Consider the following 27,666-nt stretch of genomic DNA (forward strand, 5'->3'; position numbering starts at 1 on the left):
TTGGGCTGTGACCTTTTCAGGGCAGGGACTGTCTCACGCTGTGTCTATGCAGCACCCGGCACAATGGGGTCCTGATCTCAGCTGGGGTCTGTGCAGCACCATCACAACGGAGCCCTGAGCTCAGTCGGGGGCCTCTGGGCACTATCTTAATACAACTAATTATGTGTCCTCACTGTCAGTCCCCTAAACAAGGCTTTGCACCACACTCCCTCTTAGAGACAGGAGAGCCCAGGAGTCCTGCTGCCCTAACCAGTGGGCAACACTCCCCTTCTTGCAGTGGGAATAGAACCCAGGAGTCCTGACTCCCAGTCTCCCTCATGCCTGCTCTAACCATTAGGCCAGGTACAGAGCATCATGCATAATTCCCTTGTCATCTCTTCTATTTCTAATGCATACTGTATTCAAAGATCCCAAAACATCTGACAGACTGGGATGGGAATCAAATCACCCACCACTGGGGTGGAGTGTGGCAGCTGTTTATACAGGCATCGCTCACCCAGCACTGACATGCAGCCACCTCTGGGGTGGGGTGTGGCAGCTGTTTATACAGGCATCGCTCACCCAGCACTGACATGCAGCCACCTCTGGGGTGGGGTGTGGCAGCTGTTTATACAGGCATCGCTCACCCAGCACTGACATGCAGCCACATGGCAACTGCAACACCAATAACTGCATGACAGCCAAGACGAGACGAAGAGCCCAGTGTCCAGGTGGTGGTTGCTCACCGAGGCAGAATCCCACCACAGGGGCTTTCCCCCGCACACAGGTGCCCAGCTGTGCTAAACTCACCTCCAGCAGGAGCTGCCAGGGACATGGCCGGAGCTCCTCACCCGGGAGAGGAGGCGCTATCCCTGCACAGGGAACTGCTGCAAGATGCTGTCTCCTGTACCCTGGCCAGGAGCTACAATGGGTAGGTGGGTCTCCCCAACCCAGGTGCCCCCTGTTTCCCCCACCCCCATGGAGAGGGAGTGTTCCAGGGGAGACTGGGAGGAGGCCCACTGTCATGGACAGGGCAAAGCTCCTGGATCATCGGTGGCTGAGTAGGGGCCCAGGTGCGGGAGAGGCAGCAGAGGGAGAACATACTTGGGGATCTCTGGGGTTCGTTTCTCCCATGCCCCATGCACTGGACCCCAGCACGGATGGGAACAGCCCCCGGTCCCCTTGCGCGTGGCCCCTCCTGTGGTGAAGCGATCCTGGGAGAGCAGCAAATGCAATTTTAGTAGCTACTAACGAGGCAGAGCTGGCACCATGCAACCGGTCAGCTCGCCATGGCCCCCACCGTCCTTTTCCTGCAATGAGCCCCCAGCAGAACCCAGTGATGGAGCTGGGTTCTCTTGCCCGCTCCGGGATGGAAGTGAAATCTAGTGGTTAGAGTGGGGCGGGGGGTTGCTGACAGTCAGGACCGCCCGGGTTCTGTGCCCAACTCTGGGGCAGGAGTGGGGTCTCGTGGTTAGAGCAGAGGGGGGGAGAGCTGGGTTCTGTGCCCAACTCCAGAGGGTTGGGGGGAGTGTCTAGTGGTGAGAGCAAAGGGGGCTGGGCGTAAGGCTTCCTGGTTTTATTTCCAAGTCACAGCGGGGACTGTTGTCTAGTTGGTAGAACAGGAGGGACTGGCAGCCAGGACTCACAGCACCTGTAATGGTGAGAGACGAGAGAGAACTAAAGGCAAGGTGCCTGGGTCCTGTCCCTGTATGACCTTGGGTGATCGCCCCACCCCGTGCCTCAGTTTCCCCATCAGGGGCTGTTTCAACAGCTGCAATCCCTTCCTCCCCCTGACACTGAACCAAGTTAGGTTTGCTGCATCCGGGCTGGGGACTGAGCGCTCCCCGCATACTAAGGCCGGGAGGGATGTACTCTCCGGAGACCAGCAGAATGCAGTAAGTCGGGCCGGACACCGGTCTGACGGGCTCTGTCTGACAGGAGCTATTGTTCCAAAGCACAAGAAAAGAAAAGAGCTGAAGAACATCTTTGAAGTTTCTCTGTTCTTCATCTTGACAACAAGAGAACAATGGGAAAGGCACAGAGCTGGTGGGGAGGCGCCAGGGGGCAGCGGTGGGAGCCTGCAGCCCGCCCGATCGATAGATTGATCCTTTCCTTTGCTCAGCACAGGGCTCTGAGCCCAGGCTGTGCCTTTCAACTCCACGTTTCCCCTACAGCGATTAGAACGGAAAGGGAAAGAAAAACGGAGGTACGGAACACCTGCTGCATTATGGAAGGGAGGGTGAGACAGCGTGGGACCAGGGCTGAGGTGTTTGGGCTGCGCGTGGGTTGGGGGACTGGGAAGGGGGGTTGGCTTTCCAGATACTCGGCTCCAGTTGGGGTTAATGGTCAGACGTCACCGTTAAGATCTCAAAGCGCATCATGGGTATTTAACCACACAGCCAACCCGCCCAGTTATCCCATTTTATAGGAGAGGAAACTGAGGCACGCAGAAGGGGTGTCCGAGGTGTCAGCACTGGGGATAGAATCCAGGAGTTTTGACTCTCAGTTCCCCCCACTTCCCCCAGTCAAACCATTAGATCCCCACTTCCCCTCCTAGAGCTGGGATGAGAACCCAGGAGTCCTGGCTCATTTGCTGGGCTGCCCTGATGGCTCAGGGTCGACAGAGAATAGTCACAGCACAGTCCACCCCAGTCATGCTCCTGATCCATCCCCCATGGGCCCTGGGGGGCAGAAAATAGGTACAGTTCAGTGCGCTCCGGCCATGCCCCCAATCCACGCCCTACACCAGGGGGCTGGGCGCAGGGTCCTTCCACCAACCGGAGCGGCCCCCCCTGCACCACGTGGAACTCCACCACATTAAGGCCCCTTGACGCTGACCGAGCAGCCTGAGTTCACGCCGCTCATCTGGGGCAGTGCGGGGAACTGAACCCAGATCTGAGCCCCTGCCCCTTCCCCTGCAGGGCAACCTGAGAGATCAAAGTAACCGACCGATCTGAAGCATTTTCGACGCGCACGCGCGTGTGTCTCCCTGCTGGAGGGGGTGGGCCCTGCTCTCTGTGTGTGTGGCTCTTCTGCCCTTTGCTGGAAGGACTGAGCCGTGTGTGTGTGTGTGTGTGTGTACACTTGAAGTCCATCACTGAGAATTCACCAGGGCATTTACACAAAGGTGGCTCAGTTCAGTGCCCCTCTGCCCGGGTGCTCCCCTCCTCCCCCCGACGCACACCAGCCGTAGTCACTCCAGCCTTTAACGCAATCACCAGTCATAAGGCAACACGTGTAAGAGAGCCCTCATTTGTTGCCGAGATAATTACTGCTATTAATTATTCATGCTGCGAGGGCCAAGAGACGCAGCGACAGACAAGGAGAAGGGCAGGTGGCCCAAATGTTTTCTAGTGCAGGTGAAACTCAGCTAAGACAAAGCCCCGGTGTTTGCTAAGGATCCGCGCAAGGCTGTTACCATGCGTGTCCTGGCTTTGCTGGGGACGTGGTGGGGGGAAATCCTGCCTCTTTTGTGCAAAGAGACTTGGTGCTAAAATGGCATCTGCGTGGCGGAGGGCCCGGGTGGGTCGGGGGGGTGTCCTGGATGAGCCCTAAGCCCTCCAAGAGCTGATTTGCATCGTGTGGTCTGTCTCCATTGGGTTCATAGAGGGGACAGATCAAGGTGCCAGGGCGGAGTGAGTATTATCAGGTTTGGCCAGGGATAGAAGGGGGGTCTGCTTCTGGCTGCTAGGCCAGGGTCAGAGCTTGGGGAAGATCCTTACCCCTGAACGCAGAGATGGGGCTGAACCACCATGGAACTGGGACATCTGGACCTGAACATGTGCCGGGTCTAAACAGTGTAGGTTGTGCCCATCCCTGCCCAAAAGGCTTTGGGCCTGATGCTGAGTTATTCCATCTCTGTACTTGGGGACAAGGGTAGGGGGAGGTGGCTTTAAGCCCCCTTTGTGCTCCCCATATTCTGTGCCTGGCCCCCAGTGTCACCTAGAGCAGCTTCAGGGCTGCTCTAACTCATGTTCTGCTCCCCATGGACCCTGGGGGACAGAGAATAGCCAAAGCGCAGTGCACTCCAGCCACACCCCTGATCCACCCCCTACGGGACCTGGGGGGGCAGAGAAGAACCACAGGGCAATGCACTCCAGCCATGTCCCCGATCTGCCCCACGGGGGGGCTGTTTCGACAAAACAGAAATATTTTGCAAAATCATATAAAAAAACACCCGTGAAAAGTTTTGATTTTTCCTATAGAAACTGACTTGTCATTTCAAAAATTGCTTTTTTATATATATACATATAATCAAAATGAAATGCTTTGATTGGCCCAATGTGAAAGTTGGGTGGGAAGGAGGAATTTCATTTCATGAAAAATTTCAAAATTTTGGCTTTTCCTCCCGATGAGGGATGAGAAAAAAATAAACAGAAACCTCAACATTTCTCCCAGTGCAGAAAATCAACTTTCCAACCCGCTGTAGTTCCCATCAGATACTCAGACTGGTGACATGCCCCAAGGATCCCTCTGCAGGGTCGGGGAACAGGAGACGTCTGATTGCCCTGGAGGAAACCCCTCTACACCTAGGCCTCCCCTGGCTCTGACCAGTGGGAGCCCATTAGCACATCCAGCCCCCAATACAATTCAGACCTTACGCTAGTCTGACTACTCAGCACTTTCCAGCTGCAGATCTCAACGTATGTTTCAAAGGAGGTTGGTATCATTATCCCCATTTCACAGATGGGGAGACTGAGGCATAGAGCAGCCCACAGTCACCGAGAAAGTCAGCAGAAGAGTTCTGTCTCCACTACCACCTGCCCCACCACTAGACTCCACTCCCTTTTCAGCCCCAGGAATAGAACCCAGAAGTCCTGGCTATCAGCCCCAGGAATAGTACCCAGGAGTCCTGGCTATCAGGCCCAGGAATAGAACCCAGGAGTCCCGGCCACTAATCCTGTGCTCTAACCCCAACCGCAGGAATAGAACCCAGGAGTCCTGACTCCAAGCCCTGTGCTCTAACCACTAGCCCCAGGAATAGAACCCAGGGGTCCTGACTCCCAGCCCTGTGCTCTAACCACTAGACCACCTCGATCCTGTCTGTTTCCATTAGACAGTCACAATCTGGATCTTGCTCTCACTGAAGTCAACGAGAGATTTGCCATTGGCCTCAACGGGAGCCGGGTTGCTGAGCGTAACACTGTTGCTCAGCGGTGAACTGGGAGGCATCTTTCCAGCCACTGATGCACCGGGCCCGGCAGGTCGTCGCCTTGTGATTCTCACTGCAGCCCACCGGGTCACGTTGCTCATGCATTTTAAGCCGACGCACGGTCTGGCCACCTGATTGGAATTTATTTCCAGCGCGTATCCATTATTCATGTTAGTACACAGCTCGCATCGCTCCTACCTGCGAGAGCCCGAGGTAAATAGACACCGTCTCGGAGATGTAAAGAAACTTCCCCTCTTGGTTTAGTGCAAACACAAACCCGTCCAGAGACTGAGAAGAGAAGAGAGAGACAGAGAGAGAACACATTTACTATGCAGCTCACTCGGGCCGGGCACCGGCAGGACCAATGCTATCGGTGCCGATGGGATTAGCTCGCCCTCGCAATGGCTTTCTTCTACACGCTCTGTGCCCCAGCGAAGTGACTCGATTTCCAGAGCTGGCCATCGCCTGCCTGGCTTTGCAAAGACGACAACTCAATTCCGGAGGGGGGGGAAGCGGGGACAGTGGATGGGAAAGCCAAGCTGGGACCAAAGCCCCCGCCGAAAGCTGCAGCTTGGGAAATCTAACGGCGATCTCCTGTCTGTCTGTGTCCACCTGGTGTCACCCGTCTTACACTTAGAACTGACTTTTTGTTCCATATTTGTACAGCGCCTGGCACAATGGGATCCTGGCCCATAATTGGGGCTCCTAGGTGCTACCGTAATACACCTAATAGCAATACAAATGTACAGTGCTTGGCACAATGGGGTCCTGGACTCTGACTGGGGTGCCTAGGTGCTACCGTAATACACCTAATAGCAATACAAATGTACAGTGCTTGGCACAATGGGGTCCTGGACTCTGACTGGGTCGCCTAGATGCTACCGTAATACACCTAATAGGAAGAAAAGTGTACAATGTCTAGCACCATAGGGTGGGGGTGTGTGGGGGGAGGGGCTGGTCTGTGGCTGGAGCACCTACGTGCTACTATAATACACCTAATCAATAATAATCCCAATGGTTTGATCCTTTCACAGTGCTATGGGAGGCCCCAGGTGCCCTGTCCCATCTCCAAGCGCCCACCGGGGCCCGGGCCCAAAAGGGGATCTCGGCCTACCTTCCACAGACCATCATCAGACCATTGTGCAGGGGCGATGAAACGTTCTGCACTGCCAGCCCCAGAGGCTGACAGCAGCTATGTGCCCACTGGGTGGCTGCAGGGCAGGACCCGGACACACCCTGCTTGCTACCCCATATGCCTCACTCTGATCAGCACAGCTGAGCCGAGCTCCGGCCTCCCTTCTGACCTGGCCAGCTGTTGCTCATTTCACATCATCCATTAGTGGCCACACCTTTGGGTTCCCATCGCCTTGGCTTAGCTTTAACCACCCGGTCCAAGGCTGCACAGCCCCTTAGCCAGCCCCCCTGAGCCTTCAAATGCAGCTGTTTAAATAAGGCCACGTCTGGCCGGATGTGTGGGTAGGGAGGGGTCCATGAGACGAACCTCCTCCAGCAGCTGCCTGCCAGCATCCCAGGTGCTGAGCCCACTGGCTGGTTTCAGGAGTGAGGGTGAACTGTGCGGGCAGGCCCCAGGGGTCTTCAGCCTCAGCCCCGAAGGTGTCTGAGATGCTGAGCCGTGACCTGGTGGCATGCCCCTCCCCCCTTCCCCCCCCCAGCTGCTCAGGGGAAAGAGGAATAATGGGCTGGCTTTCAGATGAGATGCAAATTTATATCCCACTGCAATTTATGCAAGAGACAGGAAGGTTATCGTCAGTGTCCTGGCCAAATTCCAGCCCGGTTGATTGTATCTCACCACTTTAAATTCCCCTCTCAGTGGGTGCAGGATTGCTCTTCATGGCCTGCCCTAGACTGGCAAGCAGCCACAGCCCCTGCGCCCCTCCCCACAAGCGGCTGCCTCTGGGCAAGGGATTCCTGTTTAAACAGCTGCTGCGCTCCACCCCAGAGGTGGCCCCATCTCAACACTGTGTGAGTGATCCCTGTATAAACGTCTGCCATGCTGCACCCCAGAGGTGGTTGCATCTCAGCACTGGATGAGACATCTTTGTACCAATAGCCCCCACTGCCCCACGCGAGAGGCAGCCCTAGCTCAATATCAGGTGAGGGGCCCCTGTATAAACATCTGCCACATTCTACCCCAGAGGCAGCTAAGTTAAGGTGCACTGCAGGGAGTCACACTCAGGAAAGCAAAGCCTGGCATTTCAGCACCAGATGATAGTACCCTTTATAAACAGCTGCCGTACCCCACCCCAGAGACAGCTGCATTTCAGTGTAGGGTGAGGTGATCACAGTCTGTTAAGGGGCTTGGGGTCCTTAAACCACCCTCCCCGACCTGGATTTATTAGACTGACTACTGGGCCCATTTGTGATGGCCTGAGCCAGGATTTACCCCGCTGAACATGACACCCCGCAGCACTCCTGAATTGCGTTTGCAAAAGGAGTCAAGATGCCTCTAAGGACCAAACTCCACCCTGGTGTAACTCAATGGCATTACACCTGCTTATGCCATGGCTGGATTGCACAGTGGAGCACTGCCCCCAGTCAGCTGAATGCAGTGTTAACTCTGCTGCCCAATGACGTTCCCCCCAACATTGTTAACGCTTTCAGTGCTGGATGCCTGAGGAGGAACAGCCATCACGCTGAGGAATTCCCCCCCCGCCGCCCGGAGGGAAGGGGTCGGCACCCCATAGATTAAGAAGACCCACATAGCTAGAGTGCACAATACTCTGATGAGCACAGTGTGAGCGCAGGATTCCCAGCTGGGCCACCAGGGGCCACTGGACAGCCCAGACAGGCTTGCCTGGCTGTATTTCGTGCAGTTGGCTTCAAACTTGGGTGATTTTCGGTGGCAGATTTCTTTACCTCCCACCCGCAACCCCAAGCTGCGGCTGGCCTTGATTTCCTGGTCTAGTGAACTGAGCACAGGATTGGGAGCCAGGACTCCTGGGTTCTCTTGCCAGCTCTGGGAAGGGAGTTGGGGGCTGGTGGGTTAGAGAAGGGCGGGATAGGAGTTAGGACTCCTGGGTTTTATTCCCAGCTGTTGGGAGGGGAGTGGGGTCTAATGGCTGAGGGGGTGGGGGGGGGGTGGGCTGGGAGTCAGGACTCCTGGGTTCTATTTCAGGCTCAGGGAATGGAATGGGGTCTTGTGATTACAGCAGGGTGGGCTAGGAGTTAGGTCTCCTGGGTCCTGGTCCCAGCTGTTGAGAAGGATGCTGTCGCGAGTATTTAGAGCAGGATAGGCTGGGAGCCAGGACGCTTGGGGTCAATTCCAAACCCTGCCCCTGCCCTTGCATGGGACCTTGAGGTGAGTCACTCCACCACCTTGCAAGCAGGGATAAGGACACTGGCCCTGCCACTTTGCAAAGCTCTTCCAGAGCCAGAGCTGCAAAGCCTTAGGAGGAGCCAGGCTCAGCACCGCTCGGAGGGCCCCGCAGACCGACCAGAGGGTGGCGGGGACGCAAGGCGAGCTCCGGTCTCTGATATAGGCAGTGCGTGCGTGTGGATCCAAGGAACAGGAACAATTGTTCTGAATGCCGCCTGAATACATTTGTGCAGCACAATCCCCCCACCCACCCTGTTATGGAGAGACATGATAATAATGGGAGATGAATGCCACTGACAGTCACGTTAACATTCAGCCGCGTTAATTACCACTGCCAGACAAAATTGCTTTTTTATCAAGTGGTTGCGATGAGCCACTCGCAGGTCAACAGTAATTAAACACTTGACACCCTTTTGGGGGGGGAACGGGGTGGCTTTCATGTGATGGGGAATTGATGTGTGTGGGGGGGGAACGACCCCCCCAACAGATTATTCTTATGTCAAGTTTATTACAGGTGAGGGAGGGGAAGGAGTTAAACATGAAAACTACCAGCCCCTCCTGACACCGACAAGGTTTTCAACATGATGGACTAGAATCCAGCCTGTTCTGGGATGGCCCAGAGAGAGTTCGGTGCCTGGCTCCGGGAGGGGAATGGGTTAGCGCAGGGGGGCTAGAAATCAGTCTCCTACTATAAGGTGAGTGCACAACTGATTGGAAAACTGAGAGTAATTATCAATGGTTCACAATCAAGCTGGAAGGGCAAATCGAGTGGGGTCCCGTAAGGATCTGTCCTGTGTCTGGTTCTAGTTAATATCTTCATCAGTGATTTGGATAACAGCATAGAAAGTACACTTAAGAACATAAGAACGGCTGTACTGGGTCAGAACAATGGCCCATCTAGCCCAGTCTCCTGTCTTCCGACAGCAACCAATGCCAGATGCCCCAGAGGGAATGAACAGACCAGGGAATCATCAAGCGATCCATCCCCTGTCGCCCATTCCCAGCTTCCGGCAAACAGAGGCCAGGGACACTTATAAAGTTTGCGGACGATACCAAGCTGGGAGGGGTTGCGAGCACTTTGGAGGGCTGGATTAGAATTCAAAATGATCAACTGGAGAAATGGACTGAAATAAAGAGGCTGAATTTCAATAAGAACAAATGCAAAGTACGCCACATAGAAAGGATCTGGGAGTTAGAGTGGATCACAAACGAAATATGAGTCAACGGTGTAACGCCGTTGCAAAGAAAAAAGAATCTCATTCTGGGCTGTATTAGCAGGCGTGTTGTAAGCAAGACACGAGAAGTGATTCTTCCGCTCTACTCTACGCTGATAAGGCCTCCGCTGGTGTCTTGTGTCCAGTTCTGGGCACCACACTTTGGGAAAGATGTGGACCAATCGGAGAAAGTCCAGAGAGAGCAACAAAAATGACTAAAGGCCTAGAAAACATGAGCTATGAGGGAAGATTGAAAAAATTGAGTTTGTTGGAGAAGAGAAGACTGAAAGGGGACATGATAAGAATTTTCAAGTACATAAAAGGTTGTTACAAGGAGGAGGGAGAAAAATTGTTCTTAACCTCTGAAGACAGGACAAGAAGCGATGGGCTTAAATTGTGGCCAGGGAGATTTAGGTTGGACATTAGGAAAAACTTCCTAACTGTCAAGCTAGTTAAGCTCGGGAACAAATCACCCAAAGGTATTGTGGAATCTCCACCATTGGAGGCTTTTAAGAACAGGTGAGACAAACCCCTGTCGGGGATGGTCTAGATAATATTTAGTCCTGCCTCAGTGCAGGGGACTGGACAATTGAGGTCCCTTCCAGTCCTACATTTCTAATGCTTTCTGTGACTTCTGGGGTCTATGGCCAGCTCTGGGAGGGGAGGACGGTCTAGTGATTAGAGCAGGGGAGGAGGTGGGGCTGGGAGTCAGGACTCCTCGGGAGAGGAAGGCAGTAGTGACCAGTCGACACGGCCGCATATGTCGGATGTTCTGGGAGTCAGCCCAAGGAGCCACTGCAACTGGGATTCCCTGGTGGCCCTGGGGAGAGAGATCCGTGCCTGCCGAGGTTGGTGCCCTGTCTCTTCCACAGGTGGTGGGGGGCACAGAGTGGTGGGGGCCGGGCTGTTCCTTACTTTGTTAGCCTGTGAGCGTGGCTTCCCCATGGGCAGCCCTCAGGTAGAGGGGGAGGAGGGTTGGAAGAGGGGAAATTGGCAGGTAGGGAAGGAGTATGGAAGGGAAAGGAGAAGAACCTACCCAGTACCCCCTTTCCCAGTCCAGCAGAGCCCGTCTCTCTCGAGCCAGCTCTGGGATGGAGACCCTGCACTGCAGAGAGAGATGGGTCTGAGCTGGAGTGGATTTGGGGCACCTCAGGCTTTGTTCAAGGGGATGGGGTGGGGGGAGAGATTCGCAGAGTCTGCCTCCGGCTCCAGATTTTCTAGAACTTCGCCATCTGGAGGTTGCACTTGGCCCCGGCTACGCGTGATCTCTGGGCCGCAGCAGGGTTCTCAGTTTGGTTGGTTGGTCTAATTAGGCCACCTCACAGAGGCGAGGCTGTTTTGGGGGGCTGTGGAATCTCAGCTGCCATTTAAAAGACTTGTTAAGTCTCTAGGTCTTACGCAGAGAAAACCTTGAGCATCATGAACTGAGGGCGCCACGTCTGCTGCCAACGGGCTCTGAGAGAAAGGCAAACTGACCTCCTGTAACTCCGTGGCATGTTAACTCTGAAACCTAGCAATGGCATGTCACGTCTCAATGTTAACTCTTTAATTGCTGCTCAAAGCCGGATGCGCTATTCCAGAGCTGGGAAGGGAACCCAGGCGTCCTGACTGCCCGCGCCGCTGCTCTAACCCATGCCCCTCCCAGAGCTGGGCACAGAACCCTCTCTGGGCCACCCCAGAACAGATTGTGGATTCTATTCCATTGTGTTTAAAACCTTTCCAGTGTTGGGAGGGGATAGTAACTTTCACATTTAACTCCTTCTCCTCCCTCACCGGGACAATCTACTGTAAATGGCACCTGAATTTGTCGTCTTGAGTGGGCGGGGCTTGCTTTGTGGGTGTGGCTTGTGAGAATGACTCACTCCCCTCCCAGTTTGACCCCACACTGCCTAAACATCTGGGCAGGGATCTCTTTATTCCTCACAGTGGCATGCTCCCCCGTTACAAATACCCTGGGAGCGCTATGGGCTGATGGCTACAGCACTGCGCTGAGAAGGGGGGAGCTGGGTACTATTCTTGGTGCTGCCACTGGCCCAGTGGGAGGGCTTGTCTTTTTCCAGCTCTGTGCCTCAGTTTCCCCAACTGTAAATGGGGCTACTGCCCTGCTTTGTAAAGCTTTGAGATCCACCGATTAAAAAACACTATATAAGAGCTATAAATTATATTTCCACCCAGCTCTGTGGATAGAACCCAAGAGTCCTGACTCCCGGCCCCTCCTGCTCTAACCACTAGACCCCACTCCTCTCCTCCATGAGCTGGGATCTATTTCATGGAGGAAGTATAGCTCCTATATAACTACTGTATATGGCATTATAATGAATTCTTACTGAATGCCCTTTGAAAGCTAATGGCTTAAATCAGAGACTCCCCACCTGGGGTCGTGCACCCCAGGGTGTGGGTGGGGTGGAGGTCACAAGCAGGTTTCCAGGGGTCACACCCATCCCCTCCCTTTCTGAATGGGGAGACGCAAGGGGCTCCTGAATATCCTGGTGGGGAGGATCCCGGTACGATTTCCCCGTTGTAACACTGGACGGGACAGCCCTTAGGAGCAGATTGGGAACCACGGGGTTAAATTAAAGGGGGTGGGGTGGGGGCAGAGGGAGGAATTATTACAACCGATGAACCAGGCAGCATCAGGCTATTCCACTGCAAGTCACCCTGAGATCTGGGGTCCCCCCCCCACAGCAGCCCCCTTCCCCCACCCAGCCTCAGACAAGTCCACCTGATTCCCTGCAAAGCAGCTGCCAAGCTAAACCCACCCCTTTCCTTACAGCCCCCTCGCCCCCCCCCCAGCCCATAATGCAATTACTTGGAATGAAGCTGCATTAGTCCCGGGGTGAGCGCTGGGTACCAGGAAGGCAGCAGGTGCCCGGGACGTGGCGGGGGCTGCTGGGGAGCAAATGCAGTTTGCAGGGGCCTGGCCGAGCCGCGCAATCACATTACATCCCTGCCCCTCGGCACGGCGCCGGCTCACAAGCCGGTAACTCAATAACGCGGCTGCTCACCTCGGCGCTGGGTGCACAACACCTGTCCCGAGCCCCTGGCGGACCTCCCTGATTCGGGGGGGGGACGCAGGCACCAGGGGCTGAGCTGAGCAACAGAAGCGGCTTTTGCTCTGTCTGCTCCATGTGGCTATTGGGGGGAGGCTGGGAGTCAGGACTCCTGGGTTCTATTCCCAGCTCTGGGAGAGGAGTGGGGCTTAGGGAGTGAGCAGGAGTCAGGACTCCTGGTTCTATTCCCAGCTTGGGGAGGGGAGCAGGGGGGGTCAGGACTCTGGGGTTCTATTCCCAGCTCTGGGACAGGGGTGGGTCAGGACTCCGGGGTTGTATTCCCAGCTCGGGGAGGGGAGTGGTGGGGGGTCAGGATTCTGGGGTTCTATTCCCAGCTCTGGGAGGGGACTAGGGCCTAATGGTTGGCAGGGTGGTTGGGTGGGAGTCAGGACTCCTGGGTTCTATTCTCAGCTTTGCCACTGATGTGCTGAGGAAAAATAACTTCATACCTTTGCCCCGGTGAGGGGCTGCACGAGTTAATGAGACAGCTTCCCCTTGAGCCGTCCCTTCCTTTGCCAGCCCAGAGAGGAACTGAAGCTGAGCAATATGGCAGGAAAGATGGTCCCAAAAGAGGAATTGGCACAGGCATGGGCCGGAGCCCCGCCAGGGCCATGAGCAGCATGCTAGAGAGCCGATCTCAAGGGAGGAGACCAGGGGAGCAGGGCTAGACGCAGGCTGCGAGAACAGCTGAGCATTCGCTAGACACACGTTGGGGGCGGGTGGAAACCCCAGGGAGGGAGATGAGCTAGTGAAGCTAACGGACAACGTTGGCCCAAGAAGAAATGACCAGGAATCAGTTGTGGCTGGAGATTAGGAGAAAGTTTCTAACCGTCAGAGAAGGGAGAGTCTGGAACAGCCTCCCAACAGGAGCAGCGGGGGCCAAACAACCAAAGATGATCTGACGAGGGAGGACTGGATCCATGACCCTATGTCCATCCTATGCGTCATCTCCCAAACACCCCTGTGGCTGCCGAAAGGTGCTGTGATTATTTCTACTTCAAACAGGATGATTTTCGAGGGGGAGATTCACAGGCTGGAGGGTCCCACGGGGAAGGAACCGGCTCCATCTCTATGCCAGAAACACGGGACTCGCCCGGTTTGGATCAGAGTCGAGACCCATCAAGCCCGGTAGCCCGTCTTGGACAGCACCCGGCACCAGATGCTGCAGAGGAAGGTGTAAGAAGCCTGCCAGGGACAGATGTGGGATACACTTTCCCCACACCCTGAAGGGTAACCCTAACTGCTTCCCAATGCCAGTGGGCGCCCTGGGATCAGGCAGTGAGGTCAGCTGGGCCGACCAAATTCAGAGTACCCCTGCTCCCCTATGTCATGATCTGTATCTACAGGGGTTGTGTAAGGTATCCCTGGAAAACCAGGGACACACTGACCATTAATATTCCTGCACGGGGTGTGTATGGGAAACACCCAAAGCCCTATACAAATGCGAAGGAAATATTCGGCTAAAATATGTTTGGCCCAGACAAGCCTGGGGAGTGGGGAACGAGGAAAGGCCCACGCCTCCATCCAGGTGCCATCGCAGCTCAGGGGCCATGCGTGGGCATATCGGAGGCTGCAGGGACAGATCGCTTTGCATTGCAGAAAGCATCAGCGGGGGGAAAAAGAGCCTGGAACCTTCCCCATGAGAGCCATGGCACCTTTCCCCATGGCTGGGACCCTGGTCTGGGAGAAGTCTCTGGACTCTAAAAGAGAGGGGCAAAGAACCCCTAGGTAAGACTTGGTGGAGACCCTAGGCACCTTGCTGTAGGAGGTGTGGTAAGAATCTTACCTTGAACCACCCCAGACCCATAGGGTTGGAAGGGACTGTAAGGGTCATCTAGTCCAGTGGTTCTCAACCTTTCCAGCCTACTGTCCCCCTTTCAGGAGTCTGATTTGTCTGGCGTATCCCCAAGTTTCACCTCCCTTAAAAACGACTTGCTGACAAAATCAGACCTAAAAAGGCAAAAGTGTCCCAGCCACACTGTTACTGACAAATGGCCGACTTCCTCATTTTTTCCATCTAATTATGAAATAAATCGATTGGAATATTAATATTGTACTTACATTTCAGTGGATAGTCTACGGAGCGGTATAAACGAGTCATCGTCTGTATGGAATTTTAGCTTGTACTGACTTTGATAGCGCTTTTTATGTAGCCTGTTTGGAAAACAAGGCAAATCTCTCGGAGTTGATGTACCCCCTCCCTGGAAGACCCCAGTAGCACGTGGGCCCCTAGTTGAGAACCACTGAGCTAGTCTAACCCCCTGCCAAGACGCAGGATTTGTTGCATCTACCAACAAAGCCCTTTCAAGTCACTTCTATTTGCTTTTGTGCCCGTTTCCGATGGTATCCCTTACACCTGAACTCACTTAAAACCTCTCTCTTTTCCATTACAGAAACTTGGCTGTTTATTCTAATTTATTATCTGATTTATTCTAAATCAACCTTTTATTTTGAATCAACCCCGTGCTGGGTTTGGGGTTGGGAAGTCAGGACTGGGGTGGTGTGCTGGGGTCACCAAGGCTGGTGGAGCCCAGGCTGTGGCTGGGGGGTGTCAAGCAGGCTGCTGGAGCCAGGGCTGCCCAACCCTCAGCCCATGGTTGCAGTCAAGCTGGGATCTAGAGCAGCTGAACGTCCCAAGGCAGTCGGGGCGACTGGACCGGCAGTGACAACTTCTCGCTGGTCTGGGTTGGCCCCCAAAACGTGACAGGCTGAGGCTCGGGTGATCTAGGATCTAGTCCCGGCTCAGCCGCTAGCCTGCTGGCAAGTCGCTTCCCCTCTCTGTGCCCCAGTTTCCCCATCATAGAATGGAGATGAGAATACTGACGGCCTTTCCTAAAACGCTCTGCGATCCACGCGTGAGGACAGCTAGGGCTGTCTTATTGTTAATCTCCTTTCCACCATTTCCGTTAGCACGACCGAGTCTAACCCTTGCGACAGCAGGGTCAGAGCGGCCCTTGTGGCGCCCCTGACTTGATGGATCTTACACCAGGAATGGAGCGTCCGTGCTCTTTTTATCCCTTCCTTTCTGCTGCCTGGGGCCCTCATCGGAAGCCGTTGGTGGGGAGCTAAGGAACCCACCTGACTCCGAATTAACCCGACAGGTGGTGAGGGTTTTCTTCCTTTTGCTCTTAAATTCTCAGTCCAAATGGGCTTTGAGTGTCCATTGGCCTGAGCGGGAATGCGAGCAAACTGCAGGCCTGGGACCAGGGCAGAGCATCCTCCGGCAGGAAAGGTTCCCATCCCCCACCCCATCCGATTGCTCCGGAGCTCAGGGGAGAAATTCTCCGTCGTTCTCAAGGGTGGTTTCGGGGAGAGGGGGGGCTTTTGAAAGATGCAGACCCATGGCATATTGACTCTCCTCTGCAGTTCGTGTTCTCTTTAGCTCGCTCGGTGGGTCCGAGTGGGGCAGCCGACACCCCGGCAATCGAACCAGAACTGGGTCCCTGAACTAAAGCAGAAGCTGCTACAACTTGAGCTAGAATCAGGAACACCTCACTGGGGTCTGCAACAGACTCAGGCCCTCTGCAGATGGCAGCGGGATACTGACTAGGGATGGAAGAGAGATGGAATTGGAGCCGGTGGGTTAGATGAGCACAGATGCGGCCGGAGGGTTGTGCACGGATTGAGCCTTTAAGGCTTCGTCTTGGCTAGGAAACCTGGCTGCATTTAGATCAGGCTGAGAAAGCACAGACCACAGCAGCCCAATCTAAACTCAGCTGCTTGTCCTAGGCAAGACAAAGCCACCCGTGCCCCGATGCATGATCAGTCGAGGCCTGATTCCCCACTGAGCTACGCCTCACGCGGTCATTTGCGCCTGGGCTAAATCTTACCAGCTCAGAATGGGGGTGAGGTTCACGGGGGCTGCGCGACGCGCAGGGTGAGGGAGGATCGGCCCTTCCGTGCAAACATGCTCGTGTCAACGTGGCTCAGTCCCCAGGCGCTGGCTTTAAGTGGGAAGGAAGCAGGACTGGGGGGATAAATCCCAGCAGGAGTGCGGGTGCGTTTCCTTCAGAGATCGGACGATCACGCTCGTTTCTTCCTGGGAAATCTGCACGCTAAGAACCTGCGAGAGCCTGTCCAAATCAATAAGGCACCTGCAGAGCAGAGATGGCAGCCTCCTTCTCAGAGTCAGCCCCGGGGTCAGAGGCTGTCGAGCCGCGACCGCTCTCCTCGTGACAGCTGGAGATCAAATCCAGAGGCTCAATGGCATCGCCTGGGTGACGGGCAGTAATTGCTGGAGGGGAGCGGCTCTGCAGGCTGTGGATAAATGCCGGCGGTGCCTTTCATTTCGCCTGCATCGGATTGGCGGCTAACAGGGCGGGTTGCTAGGGTTGTGTCAGGCCAGCACTGCAATGCAGCTACCTCTAGGGTGAGGCACAGCTGCAGCGTATACAGGGATCGATCAGTCAGTGCCGAAATGCAGCCACCTCTGGGGTGGAACCCAGCCGCTGTTTAATTGCTGCACAGCAGTGACACACAGCAGGATACGGACTAGGGATGGGAATGATCCACATCGATGGAGGGATTTCCTCTTTCACCAGGAAGATGGGATCTGGCGCGAGCTGATCAAACCCGTGGCCAGGAAGGGACGCCCTCTCCAATTTCAAAGCTCGGCCCCAAATTTCATTGCTGCCTTTTGCACCATTTTCAGGATCAGCCCCATTTTAGTGCCCCCTCCGCCCCCCGTGAAATGCCCCACAATGGCCTTTGGGTGCTAAGAATTGGGATGTGCAGGATCAGATTCCTTAAAGGGCCCCACCCATTCGGGGATGTCTCCAGCAGCTGGCTGTGGCATGCCAGCCGTATGGCCCGTCCTGGAGCTTGGCAAAGAATGGATATTTTGGTTCACGGGCAAGTCTGAAAACTGGGAGGTTGGGGGCGGGGGGGGAAGAATTCTGACGGGACTGAAAACTAAATTTTCAAAAACTTTCAGCAACTAGAAAAGTCGGGGGGGTGGGAGGAGGGGAATGGTTTCGGGGTCAAATGAAACTTTTCAATAAAAGTAACTGGCTGTAAAACTTTCCTGCCCCTGTTTGTGGAGATGGACCAGCTGCTTTAGAAAGCAGGTAGGCAAGGAGCTCAGGGCATCTCCAGTTTCAGCTTATAATCTTTTGCCAGAGAGAACAATACCCAAGGCAGACTGCACATAGCTGGGGCCAGGAAGGGACACCCTGCCTGATCTGAAGTTCGGCCCCGATTTCCATGCTGCCTGTCGGGGTGTTTTCAGGATTAGCTCCATTTTAATTCCCTCCCACCCCGGCCTGGGTCCCTGAAATGCCAGGTCTCTGTTTTCTTTTCCTTCCCTCTCTACCTATCGTATCTATCGACTTTGACCACTCTTAAACGTTTTCAGGCGGCTTGGAAGGCAATTCTGAATAAAAAGTCATTTCAAAGCAAAAAAAAATCAAACCATTTTGGTTTTTTTTACATGTCGAAACGAAGCATTTCCATTTTTTCTGATTTCTTTTTACGTTTTTTGTTTTGTTTTGTTTTTTTTTTAAGTTTTGCAGCCAAAACAATTTGCTGAAACAACCCAAATGCGCAAAATTTTGGTTCTGGGGTCACCTAGACTGCATTTTTTGCTGGAAAAAAGTTTCGGGTGAAATTTTTCACCCAACTGTGGTAAGCTCAGGACCATGGAGTTTTCATTATCTAGAGAGATGGATTTATTTATTTTTAATTAAATGGAAGCTTAGACTGCAGCACACAATTCTGCAGCCACAAAATGCAAATGAGCCTGCCTACAAGATCAGAATCTAAGGCGTCCCACAGCATCCCAGGGCCCCAGTCTCTTATATGTAGGGCCCGACCAAATCCACCATCCATCAGGGTCAATTTCACGGTCATAGGATTTAAAAAAATAGTAAATTTCATGATTTCAGCTATTTAAATCTGAAATTTCACGGTGTTGTAATTGTAGGGGTCCTGACCCAAAAGGGAGTTGCAGGAGGGGGGGAGTCACAAGGTTATTTTAGGGGGGTCACGGTATGGCCACCCTTACTTCTGCGCTGCCGTCAGAGCTGGGCAACTGGAGCGCGGTGGCTGCTGGCCGGGAGCCCAGCTCTGAAGGCAGAGTTACTTCTGGGCTGCTGCTGGTGGCAAGGGTGGCCTGGGATGGTGTTGCCACCCTTACTTCTGCGCTGCTGTTTGCGGGGCGCTGCCTTCAGAACTGGGCTCCCGGCCAGCAGCCACCGCGCTCCAGTTGCCCAGCTCTGACGGCAGCGCAGAAGTAAGGGTGGCATACCGTGATCCCGCTAAAATAACCTTGTGACCGCCCCTGCAAGTCCCTCGGTCAGGACCCCCAATTTGAGAAACACTGGTCTCCCCCGTGAAATCTGATCTTTACCCTATACTCTACAGATTTCACGGGAGGAGACCAAATTTCACAGTCTGACACGCGTTTTTCATGGCCATGAATTTGGCAGGGCCCTACTTACGTGCATAGCTGCTTCCTCCTCTGTAATAGGCAATACTTAGTTGTGGCTCTTCAGAAATTTGAAAAACAGCATCAGCCCCGTAACTAGGCTTGGCAGAATTGGATTCTTCTTTTTCTGTAATTTTGATGGGTCGTATCGATGTTTATTTTGAAGCATGTTTTCGGATATTTATCGATTTAAAGGCTCACGGTTGCGCAAAATTACGGGTTTGAAGCCTCTCTTTCAAGATTTTTATCCATTTAAACTTTCACAGTCCCAGGAAATTGTGTGGGGGCGACAGACAACGGGGGTGAGGGGTCAGACAATAATTATTGAATGACAGTAGAGGCTGAGATTCAAAAGTTAAAGCTTTAGAACGGTTAAAACACAAACTGTCCACGTCACGTGTCAAAATAGACAAAGTTAATACCCTTAACTCCAGCTCTCATGAGTTCTCAAGCAGTATTTTCCTTACGCCGCCTATCTGTACATTCCAGTTGTCATCGACGGAAATGACGTTTCCTCGCTTTGGTTTGTGTGCCTGCACGCACGCGCGCTGTGAAATGAACGGTTCCCGACATTTACTGATAAAAGTCAAATCCTTCCAAGCTTAACCTTAACTAAGCAGGTTTTTTTCCCTTCAGATCATGAGTATCAGGGCAAGACCTGCGAGGAGACGTAGTGCTGGATGTGGGACGGTGCTTTGAGGGGTGAGCGATCAGGGTGCTTGGATATTTCAGGGATGGCAGATCTTGAGAGTAAGGTTCTCAGAAGATCTTGTGCTTAAGAGATTAGGACTCAAGAGACACTGGGTTTCTACCCTGGCTCTGGCTGACTTTGGGTACATCGCTTAATCACTCTGTGCCTCAGTTTCCCTCTCAGTAAACTGGAGGTAATGATCCTCTCTTTGTTTATTTGGACTGGGAGCTCACTGATTCCAAGGGCAGATGGGACCACTGTGATCGTCTAGACTAGCTGCCTTTATAGCCTGGGCCAGAGAACTGCCCCGAAATCATTCCAGAGCAGCTCTGTTAGAAAAACATCCCATCCTGATCTACGAATCGTCAGCGATGGCGAGTCCACCACGACCCTGGGTAAGTTGTTCCAGTGGTTAATGACTCTCACCGTTAAAAATATACGCCTTATTTCCAGTCTGAATTTGTCTAGCTTCAGCGTCCAGCCACTGATCATGTTAGACCTGCCTCTGCTAGGCTGATGAGCCCATTATTCAATATTTGTTCCCCACGTAGGTACTGATAGACTGGGATCAAGTCACCCCTTAACCTTCTCTTTGTTAAGCGAAATAGATCGAGCTCCTTGCGTCTCTCACTATAAGGGATCTTTTCTAATCCTTTAATCATTCTCATGGCTCTTCTCTGCACCCTCTCCAATCTATCAGTGTCCTTCTTGAACTGTGGGCCCCAGAGCTGGACACAGGATCCCAGCAGTGGCAGCAGCAGTGCCAAATACGGAGGGAAAAGCACCTCTCTGCTCCTGCTTGAGATTTCCCTGCTTCTGCATGAGCCCTTTTGGCCACAGCGCTGCACGGGGAGCTCATGTTCAGCTGATTATCCATCATCCCCGCCCCTCAAAAAACCCCTTTTTCAGAGTCACTGCCGGTGCTACCGTAACGGCAACATTCCGCGTTATTCTGGGGTCTGAGGCGGGTTTGCTGCGTGACGCCTCCTGCCTGCACCCAGCGAAAGTTTGATGGTGGCTGCCTCAGAAATTCTACTTCACCGTTCCTGCCTTTTCCATCTTTGGGGGCTTGGGAATCCCTTGCCCCAGCAGGACAGCGCCCCTGCGTTGCCAGGCCTCTCCGGGGACTCACTGGCGTCACTGCAACTAAAACTGGGGGCGAGGGTGGCAGCAACGTGCTGGGGGCTGCACAGACCCACAAGATCTTGCCGTAGACACAGGGATAGGAAAGAGCATAGCCATGGACCAGGATCAGCACGCAGGTCTGCGGGCTCACAGTCTGGTGTCCTGTTCTCCAGACTAAGCTGCATCTCCTCTTTATGCACTTGTATGCGTTAGTGGTGACCTCCCAGCTCCTCCGGACATTCAGAGCAATCTGCTGACTAATGCAAATACTCAGGAAGCTCGCCTTCACCCCAGGGGCAATATAATTCCTGCTGGCCTGGGCAGGGGGAGAATCCCCAGTGCCCAAAGGTGGCAGCAAAATGCCCTAACTGCTAGGCCCATGGATGGCTGTGACGGCATCTCTAACATTTGTATCTGACTGTGAACTCCCCCAAACTGCTTGGCTCGGGTGGTTTGTACAGGACCATTTAGGGTGGTTTGTAGATCCCCCCCCAGTTTGATTCGGGCACAGCTCTCATTTGAACACATAAAACCAAATTAAAACTGCTCCCACTCTCTAGCCCCCATGGCCATGTCATGCAACAGACACTTAGAATGGTATCCTGCCGACGGGACGAAAGGTGCAGACAGCCAGGGATTGCTCACCCAGCGCTGAGATGCAGCCACCTCCGGGGTGGGGCACCACAAGAGGGATTGCTCACCCAGTGTCAAAATGCAGCCACCTCTGGCGTAGGGCACGCAGCTGTTTATACAGTGATTGTTCACCCAGCACTGAGATGCAGCCACCTCTGGGGTGGGGCACCGCAAGAGGGATTGCTCACCCAGTGCCGAAATGCAGCTGCCTCTGGGATGGGATTCAGGGGCTGTTTATACAGGGATTGCTCATGCCGTGCTGAAATGCAGCCACCTCCGGGGTGGGGCTCAGGGGCTGTTTATACAGGGATTGCTCACCCAGCACTGAAAGGCAGCTGCTTCTGGGGTGGAACATAGCTGTTGGTGGACAGCTGCACAGTAAAATGATGCAGCAGTTTTAGGGGAGAAAGTATCCTGCTTCTGTTTGAAACAGCAGGAGTATTTAAGGAGGAAAAGTGCCATTACCCAGGATGGGATCAATATCCCAAATCCCACGGAAAGTGCCATGGGGATCTCTGACAACCCTACAAGCAGCCAGGCCTTCAGTTTTGCATCTCCTGGACATCTCCAGCAGCACAGCACCCCCTCGCACCACATGGCGTCATCGCTAACTCAGAGGGGAAGAGCGCCTCCTACCCCACTCCCTGCAGCACAGCGCCCCCTAGTGGGCCAGTGCGAACTGAGAATGGGAGAGCAAGACTCCTACAGAGCCCCCCTCCATCCCACTCCCTGCAGTACAGCACCCCCTATGGCCCCATTAGTGTCAGCCCTGCCTCTGATGGAAAAGCACCATCTCCCCGTTCGCAGTACCTCGGGGTTGTCTGACTTGTCACCAACCCAAGTACTGGGCCAGCCTCATCCTGCACACCTTGGGAGTTCAAAGCCGACACCGGGCAAGGGGCGATGGGGGCTGACACGTTAAAGGCATGGGCCAGTCCCTTTGGATTTGGAGGGGGCCACAGCGCAGGCTGGGCTTGATTCCACACTGGTGCACGGAGAGAGCTAAAGGCCACCCGATGGGAATGCCGGGGGGAGGGACAGCTCAGTGGTTTGGGCGTTGGCCTGCTAAACCCAGGGTTGTGAGTTCAATCCTTGAGGGGGTCATTTAGGGATCTGGGGCAAAAATTGGGGCTTGGTCCTGCTTTGAGCAGGGGGTTGGACTAGATGAGTGAGGTCCCTTCCAAACCTGATATTCTATGATTCACGACACAAAGCAGGCCACGCAGAATGGGGCCCCCCCACGGAGCAAAGCAATGGGGAATCGGGACCCAACAGAGCCACCCCAGGAAATTGCTTTGCCAGGGCTCCAGGCACCCCTCTGCCCCGTGTCCGTCACTGACCTGGGTGGGTGGCGGAGGGGAAGGGGAGTGGTCTGGTTAAAATATTACCTTATGCCACTTCTGACAATTAGGCAGCAGCCAGGAGGCCGCTGTTATGAGAGCTCTCCAGCGATAATTAGCCTGATCCATCGGGCTCAGCCACGCTTGCCCTGAAATGTCAGGGCTCCGAGCTGCAAGGGAAGGGGCTGGGCAGCCGCAGGGCAGCACCGGGAGCAGAGACCGTGAACCCGCCGCCTCCCCCCCGCCTCCTCTGGGTGACCTGTAGAGCCTACCGCCAAAACAGGCCGCCCTTCCCTAGGCCTGGGGTGGGCAGGGGAGACAGAGAGGCCAGGCTGGCCCAATCCAGTGAATGGAAAGCGTCCCATTGGCTTCAGGGGGCATCGGTTCAGGCCCATAGCCTGGGGAAATTGGGAGCAACTGGACCAGGTTCTGTGTTACATCCAGTGCCCATGGGGGCGGATCGGGGGTGTGGCCAGGGTGCACTGTGCTGTGGCTATTCTCTGCCCCCCCAGAGCCCACAGGGGGCGGATCGGGGGCATGGCTGGAGCACACTGAGCTGTGGCTATTCTCTGCCCCCCAGGGCCCATACGGGGACCGGGTCTCTCACCAGCCAAGGAGGAGAGGGAACTGGGAGGGGAGAGAATGGGGGGGGATGCGCACGCTGCTTTTAACAGAAGAGGGGCCCTGTTCCCCCCCCAATGCTTTAACCCCTTCTGGAGAGACAGGGAGTTTTCCTGAGCTCCTAGACCCCCCACCCCAACTATGCACCACCCCAACCGCCATGGGGTTTGCCCCCCTTTCTGATAGACACACACCATTGTCCCATTCCCCCGCCCCCTCCCCAGCATTCCCCATTAGCCAGGCAATGCTCAGTTCATCTCTCTCCCCAGGTTGGGCTCTGCATCCCCTTTAACCAGGGAAGCCGGGACTCACCTGCAAAATGTGTCCTCCCAGATGCTGTTCAAAGAGCTTGGTCAGCAGAGCTGCCATGTTCCTCCTGCCAGGACCTGCAGAGAGGAATGCAAGCGGTTAGAGCCAGCCCCCAGCTGTATGGCGCCTTCTCCCCCTAGCCCGTGGGTGCAGGCCGCAGGGGGTACTCTGGCATTATGGGTGTGATCGTGAGGGACTGGGCCACACTGGTTCCATGCCTGATGGAACCAGTAGCCTCCAGCTCCCTCCTCTCGGCTGAGTCACTCTCCCCACCCCACCCCATGCCTCAGTTTCCCAGTAAAATGGGGATGGTAGAGAATACGTCCCTTACTCCCCAGGAGCGCAGGGACTTTGTGAGTCAGTGACAGAACTTTGCCTGTCTTTAGCAGCTGCAATCAGAGGAGCTCAAAGCATTTTGTAAACGTGACTGATTTAGGCCTCAGACACCTGCATGCCCGGGGGCTGGCAGGTAAACCCCCATGTGAAGGATGGAGGAAACCAAGGTCCAGAAGTTGCTTAAGGCACCGAGTGAGTCAAAGGAAGAAGCTGGAACAGAACCCAGGAGCTCTGGCTCCCAATTCCCTGCTTTAACCATTAAGCCCCATGCCCCCCTCCCAGTGTTGGGAATAAACCCGAGGAGCTGACTCCCAGCACCCTTCCAACCATTAGGTCCTGCTCCCCTCCCAGAGCCAGGAACAGAACCCAGGAGTCCTGGCTTCCAGCCCCCCTGCTCTAACCACTAGACACCACTCCCCTCCCAGAGCCAGGGATAGAACCCAGGAGTCCTGCCTCCCAGGCCCCCTGCTCTAACCATCCGACACCACTTCCCTCCCAGAGCTGGGGATAGAACCCAGGAGTCCTGATTCTCAGCCCCCCCATGCTCTAACCACTAGACCCCACCCGCTACCCAGTGGGAATTTTCCAAACCATCCTTGGCTTTGAGCGATACCCCAGTGGCTGATAGTGCTGCATTAGATCGGATCTGCCATGGGGGCGTAGAGCAGGATGGGGTGGGGGGATGCAGACTGAGACTAGACCGTGATGTGGCTCAGGGGGGCACAGCAGGAATCTCTGGTGCGGGACTGATCAATGAGCTGAGGAGGGCGAGGAGCTGGGATGAGGACAGGGAGGACGTAGACGGCAGTACAGCCCCTGAGCCAGCACCCTCCGGCCTGACATCCCTGCTGCAGCTGGAGACAGGGGGAGAATCAGGGTCTCCTGGGCCTCCCAGAGTCTCAGCTGTTCTCACTTCGGGGCCAGGCAACTTGCTGAAACCAAGGCAGGGTCACGGTGAGTTATTTATGTTCCGCCTCCACCTGGAGGCCCAAAACACTTGGGAGCGTGGAAGCTGTAGCCCCTCAAGCAAGGAGAAATGAAATGAACGAAGGGGGCGGGAGGGTTCTTCCCCAGCCCCGGTAACGGCTCTGAGCACATAGCCTGAAATAAGCATTGTCCACGCCGTGAACGTCAATCTCCCGCAGGCAGAGTTAATGCGAGTTATAACTCAAGTGCCATCCACACACAAGACACTGGTCACTCAAGGGCAGTGCTGCTTTTAAAGCTGGCTGCCCTGCCGGGGGAGGATGGGGGGGCAGAAGTGACATCTCCACTTAGCCCAGCGCACCAGCTGCTAACACGACCCCTCTGTGCTGTGTTTTTTTGGCCAGGTGGCTGCTCTCACCTGAGCTAGGCTCAACTCTGTAGATAACTCGAGTTAACTCTGCAGCAAAGTCGTTGCCTAACGACTCTCACCGGTGTTACTGGGTCAGCTCCAACACAGTTACTCCTGATTTACACCTGGATCAGGGCGAAGGGAATCAGCTCCCTTGACTCCAATGGAGTTACTTCTGATTTACAAAGGGGTGGGCAAGAAGCGAGGGATTGTATCTACCAGGGATCAGAGAAAAAAGTTTCCCTGAAGTCCAGTGAAATGTATAAGGCAGTGTCTGTTTCCTAGAGGTTTGGGGGGCGGGGGGATCTTATAGAGACAGGGTCTCATCCTGCATCTTAAACCACACACACACACACACACACACACACACGGCTTGGTGAAGGAGGATTTGCACATCACACAAGCCAGAGAGACCTCACTGCACTGGGGAGAGGGAGAGAATTTGCCATTGTCCTTTGAACATTCCAGGCGGATGGCAGTGGAATACTTATCAGCTCTGCATTCACAGCTCCCCCAAAAGCCTGAAAGGTTCACAGGACCTGAGCTTAACCTTTCTTTCAGGCTTTTCTCATTGCTACACAGAGCCCTGGCTCACAGCAGCTGAAGGCAAAGATCCCTGGCTCCTGGGGTCCACGGAGGAGCTGGAAGGGGTGGGGGGGCAGGAACAGAACTGTTCAAGGCAACACGGAGCGAGGCGGCTGCGGGTGCAGGGAAGGTGGCCGCCTCCAGGTTGAAGGCAGTGGTTCCCCATGGGTTTGCCCCAAGAGCTGGCCGAAAATTTTTTTTGCCAGAACTGTTTTCCGTCAGAAAACACAGTTTTGTTGAATCCGAAAAGGGTCGATTTTGATGAAATTTTTACTCGGAAAAAAACGTTAAAATAAATCAGTTCAACTTTCTTGCTTTGATTCATTTGGTTTCGACTTCTACGGCCTGTGGAAATCTTCATTTTGTTATATTGATACATGATATTTAATATCATATTTTATAGAGTATCCTTACATTTATAAAATAATGCTTCGAGGTTGTGAAAAGGAAACGTTCGCAGGCTTCCAAGAATGAATTCTTTGGGAATTTTCAATCCACGTGACATTCTCAAAATTTCAACGCTTCGTTCCAATTCAGGACGAAAATGAGTTTCCCAGTGTCAGATTTCCCCACAGGAGGCAAATTCCATTTTCTGATCAGCTCCCTGCTTCACCACCTTTCTCCGCTGTCTCCCCACATGGGACAAACATGTCTCTTGACCCCGTTATGCCCCGCTGATGGACTGGACCTTTTCATGAAAAAAAACCCCAATTTTTTTTCAATGAAACTGGAACCAAATCATTAAGAGTAAAATTGGCTGTGTGTTGACTTTCCCGTTTATATATTTTCTTTCTTTTCTTTTTTCCTTTCCTCCATCTCCCCTCAGCCCTCCACTCTCTTTCTCTCTGGGGCATGCACACTCTCTTTCCTTCTTTCTCTTTCTAAATTGGCTGAAATCAAACTCAGGAGTAGCTGGGCAGGAGTCTCTGGCCCGGGTTATTCAGGAGGTCAGACTAGATAATGGTCACAGTGGTCCTTTTCTGGTCTTAAAAAATCTGTGCGTTTATAGGGGGCGGAAATCACTAAATTTTTAAAAGCTAATCAAAATTGAGTCTGTTCTGAACTGTCTGAAAAGAAAAGAGTTTTGACATTTCAAGAGGAATTGGCTTTCTTTTTTCAACCTGCTCTATTCCCTGCCCTCCCCGGCTCTGTTCCATAAGCCATGTGGTGTGAGTACAAGAACCTACTCCTCTGCTGCTCCAACTTTCATGTATCCTTCTGCCTCATTGTCTGCCCCCTTTGTCCAAACCTGGAAGCATCACCTCCATCCTCACCCCCAAACCCCTTTCCCATACACTTTCATTTCCCCATTGTCCTCTGTTACCGTAAAACTCTCGCTAATACGAGGAGGATCTTTCCTCTCCTCAAAGAATTAAGCACAGAACGACAGTGCTGCTTTATAAAACAAAAGGGAACAGCTGTGAGACGCTGAAGCAAGTCACTCCCCCGCCTTGTGCCTCAGTTTCCCCATCTGTAATAATAATTCCCCTACTTCCTACAGGGATCAGGAAGGTAGTTCCGGTTTGTAAATTGC

General features: G+C 54.0%; 1 protein-coding gene across 3 annotated transcripts in view; it reads right to left on the bottom strand.

Annotated features, from left to right (window-relative positions):
- Positions 1–27,666, bottom strand: part of NPAS1 (neuronal PAS domain protein 1) — a 99,711-nt gene that overhangs the window by 25,722 nt on the left and 46,323 nt on the right. For 2 of the 3 annotated variants that reach the window (XM_037884658.2, XM_043534544.1), the window contains exons 4-5: positions 23,879–23,952; positions 5,330–5,419 (exon numbers count right to left, since the gene is read on the bottom strand). In XM_037884658.2, coding sequence (XP_037740586.1) covers positions 5,330–5,419; positions 23,879–23,952 — 164 coding nt within the window. The remainder of the gene's footprint in view (positions 1–5,329; positions 5,420–23,878; positions 23,953–27,666) is intronic. The other variant, XM_037884659.2, reaches the window with a different exon arrangement.

The sequence above is a fragment of the Chelonia mydas genome, chromosome 23, assembly GCF_015237465.2.
Source record: "Chelonia mydas isolate rCheMyd1 chromosome 23, rCheMyd1.pri.v2, whole genome shotgun sequence".
Classification (NCBI taxonomy): Eukaryota; Metazoa; Chordata; order Testudines; family Cheloniidae; genus Chelonia; species Chelonia mydas.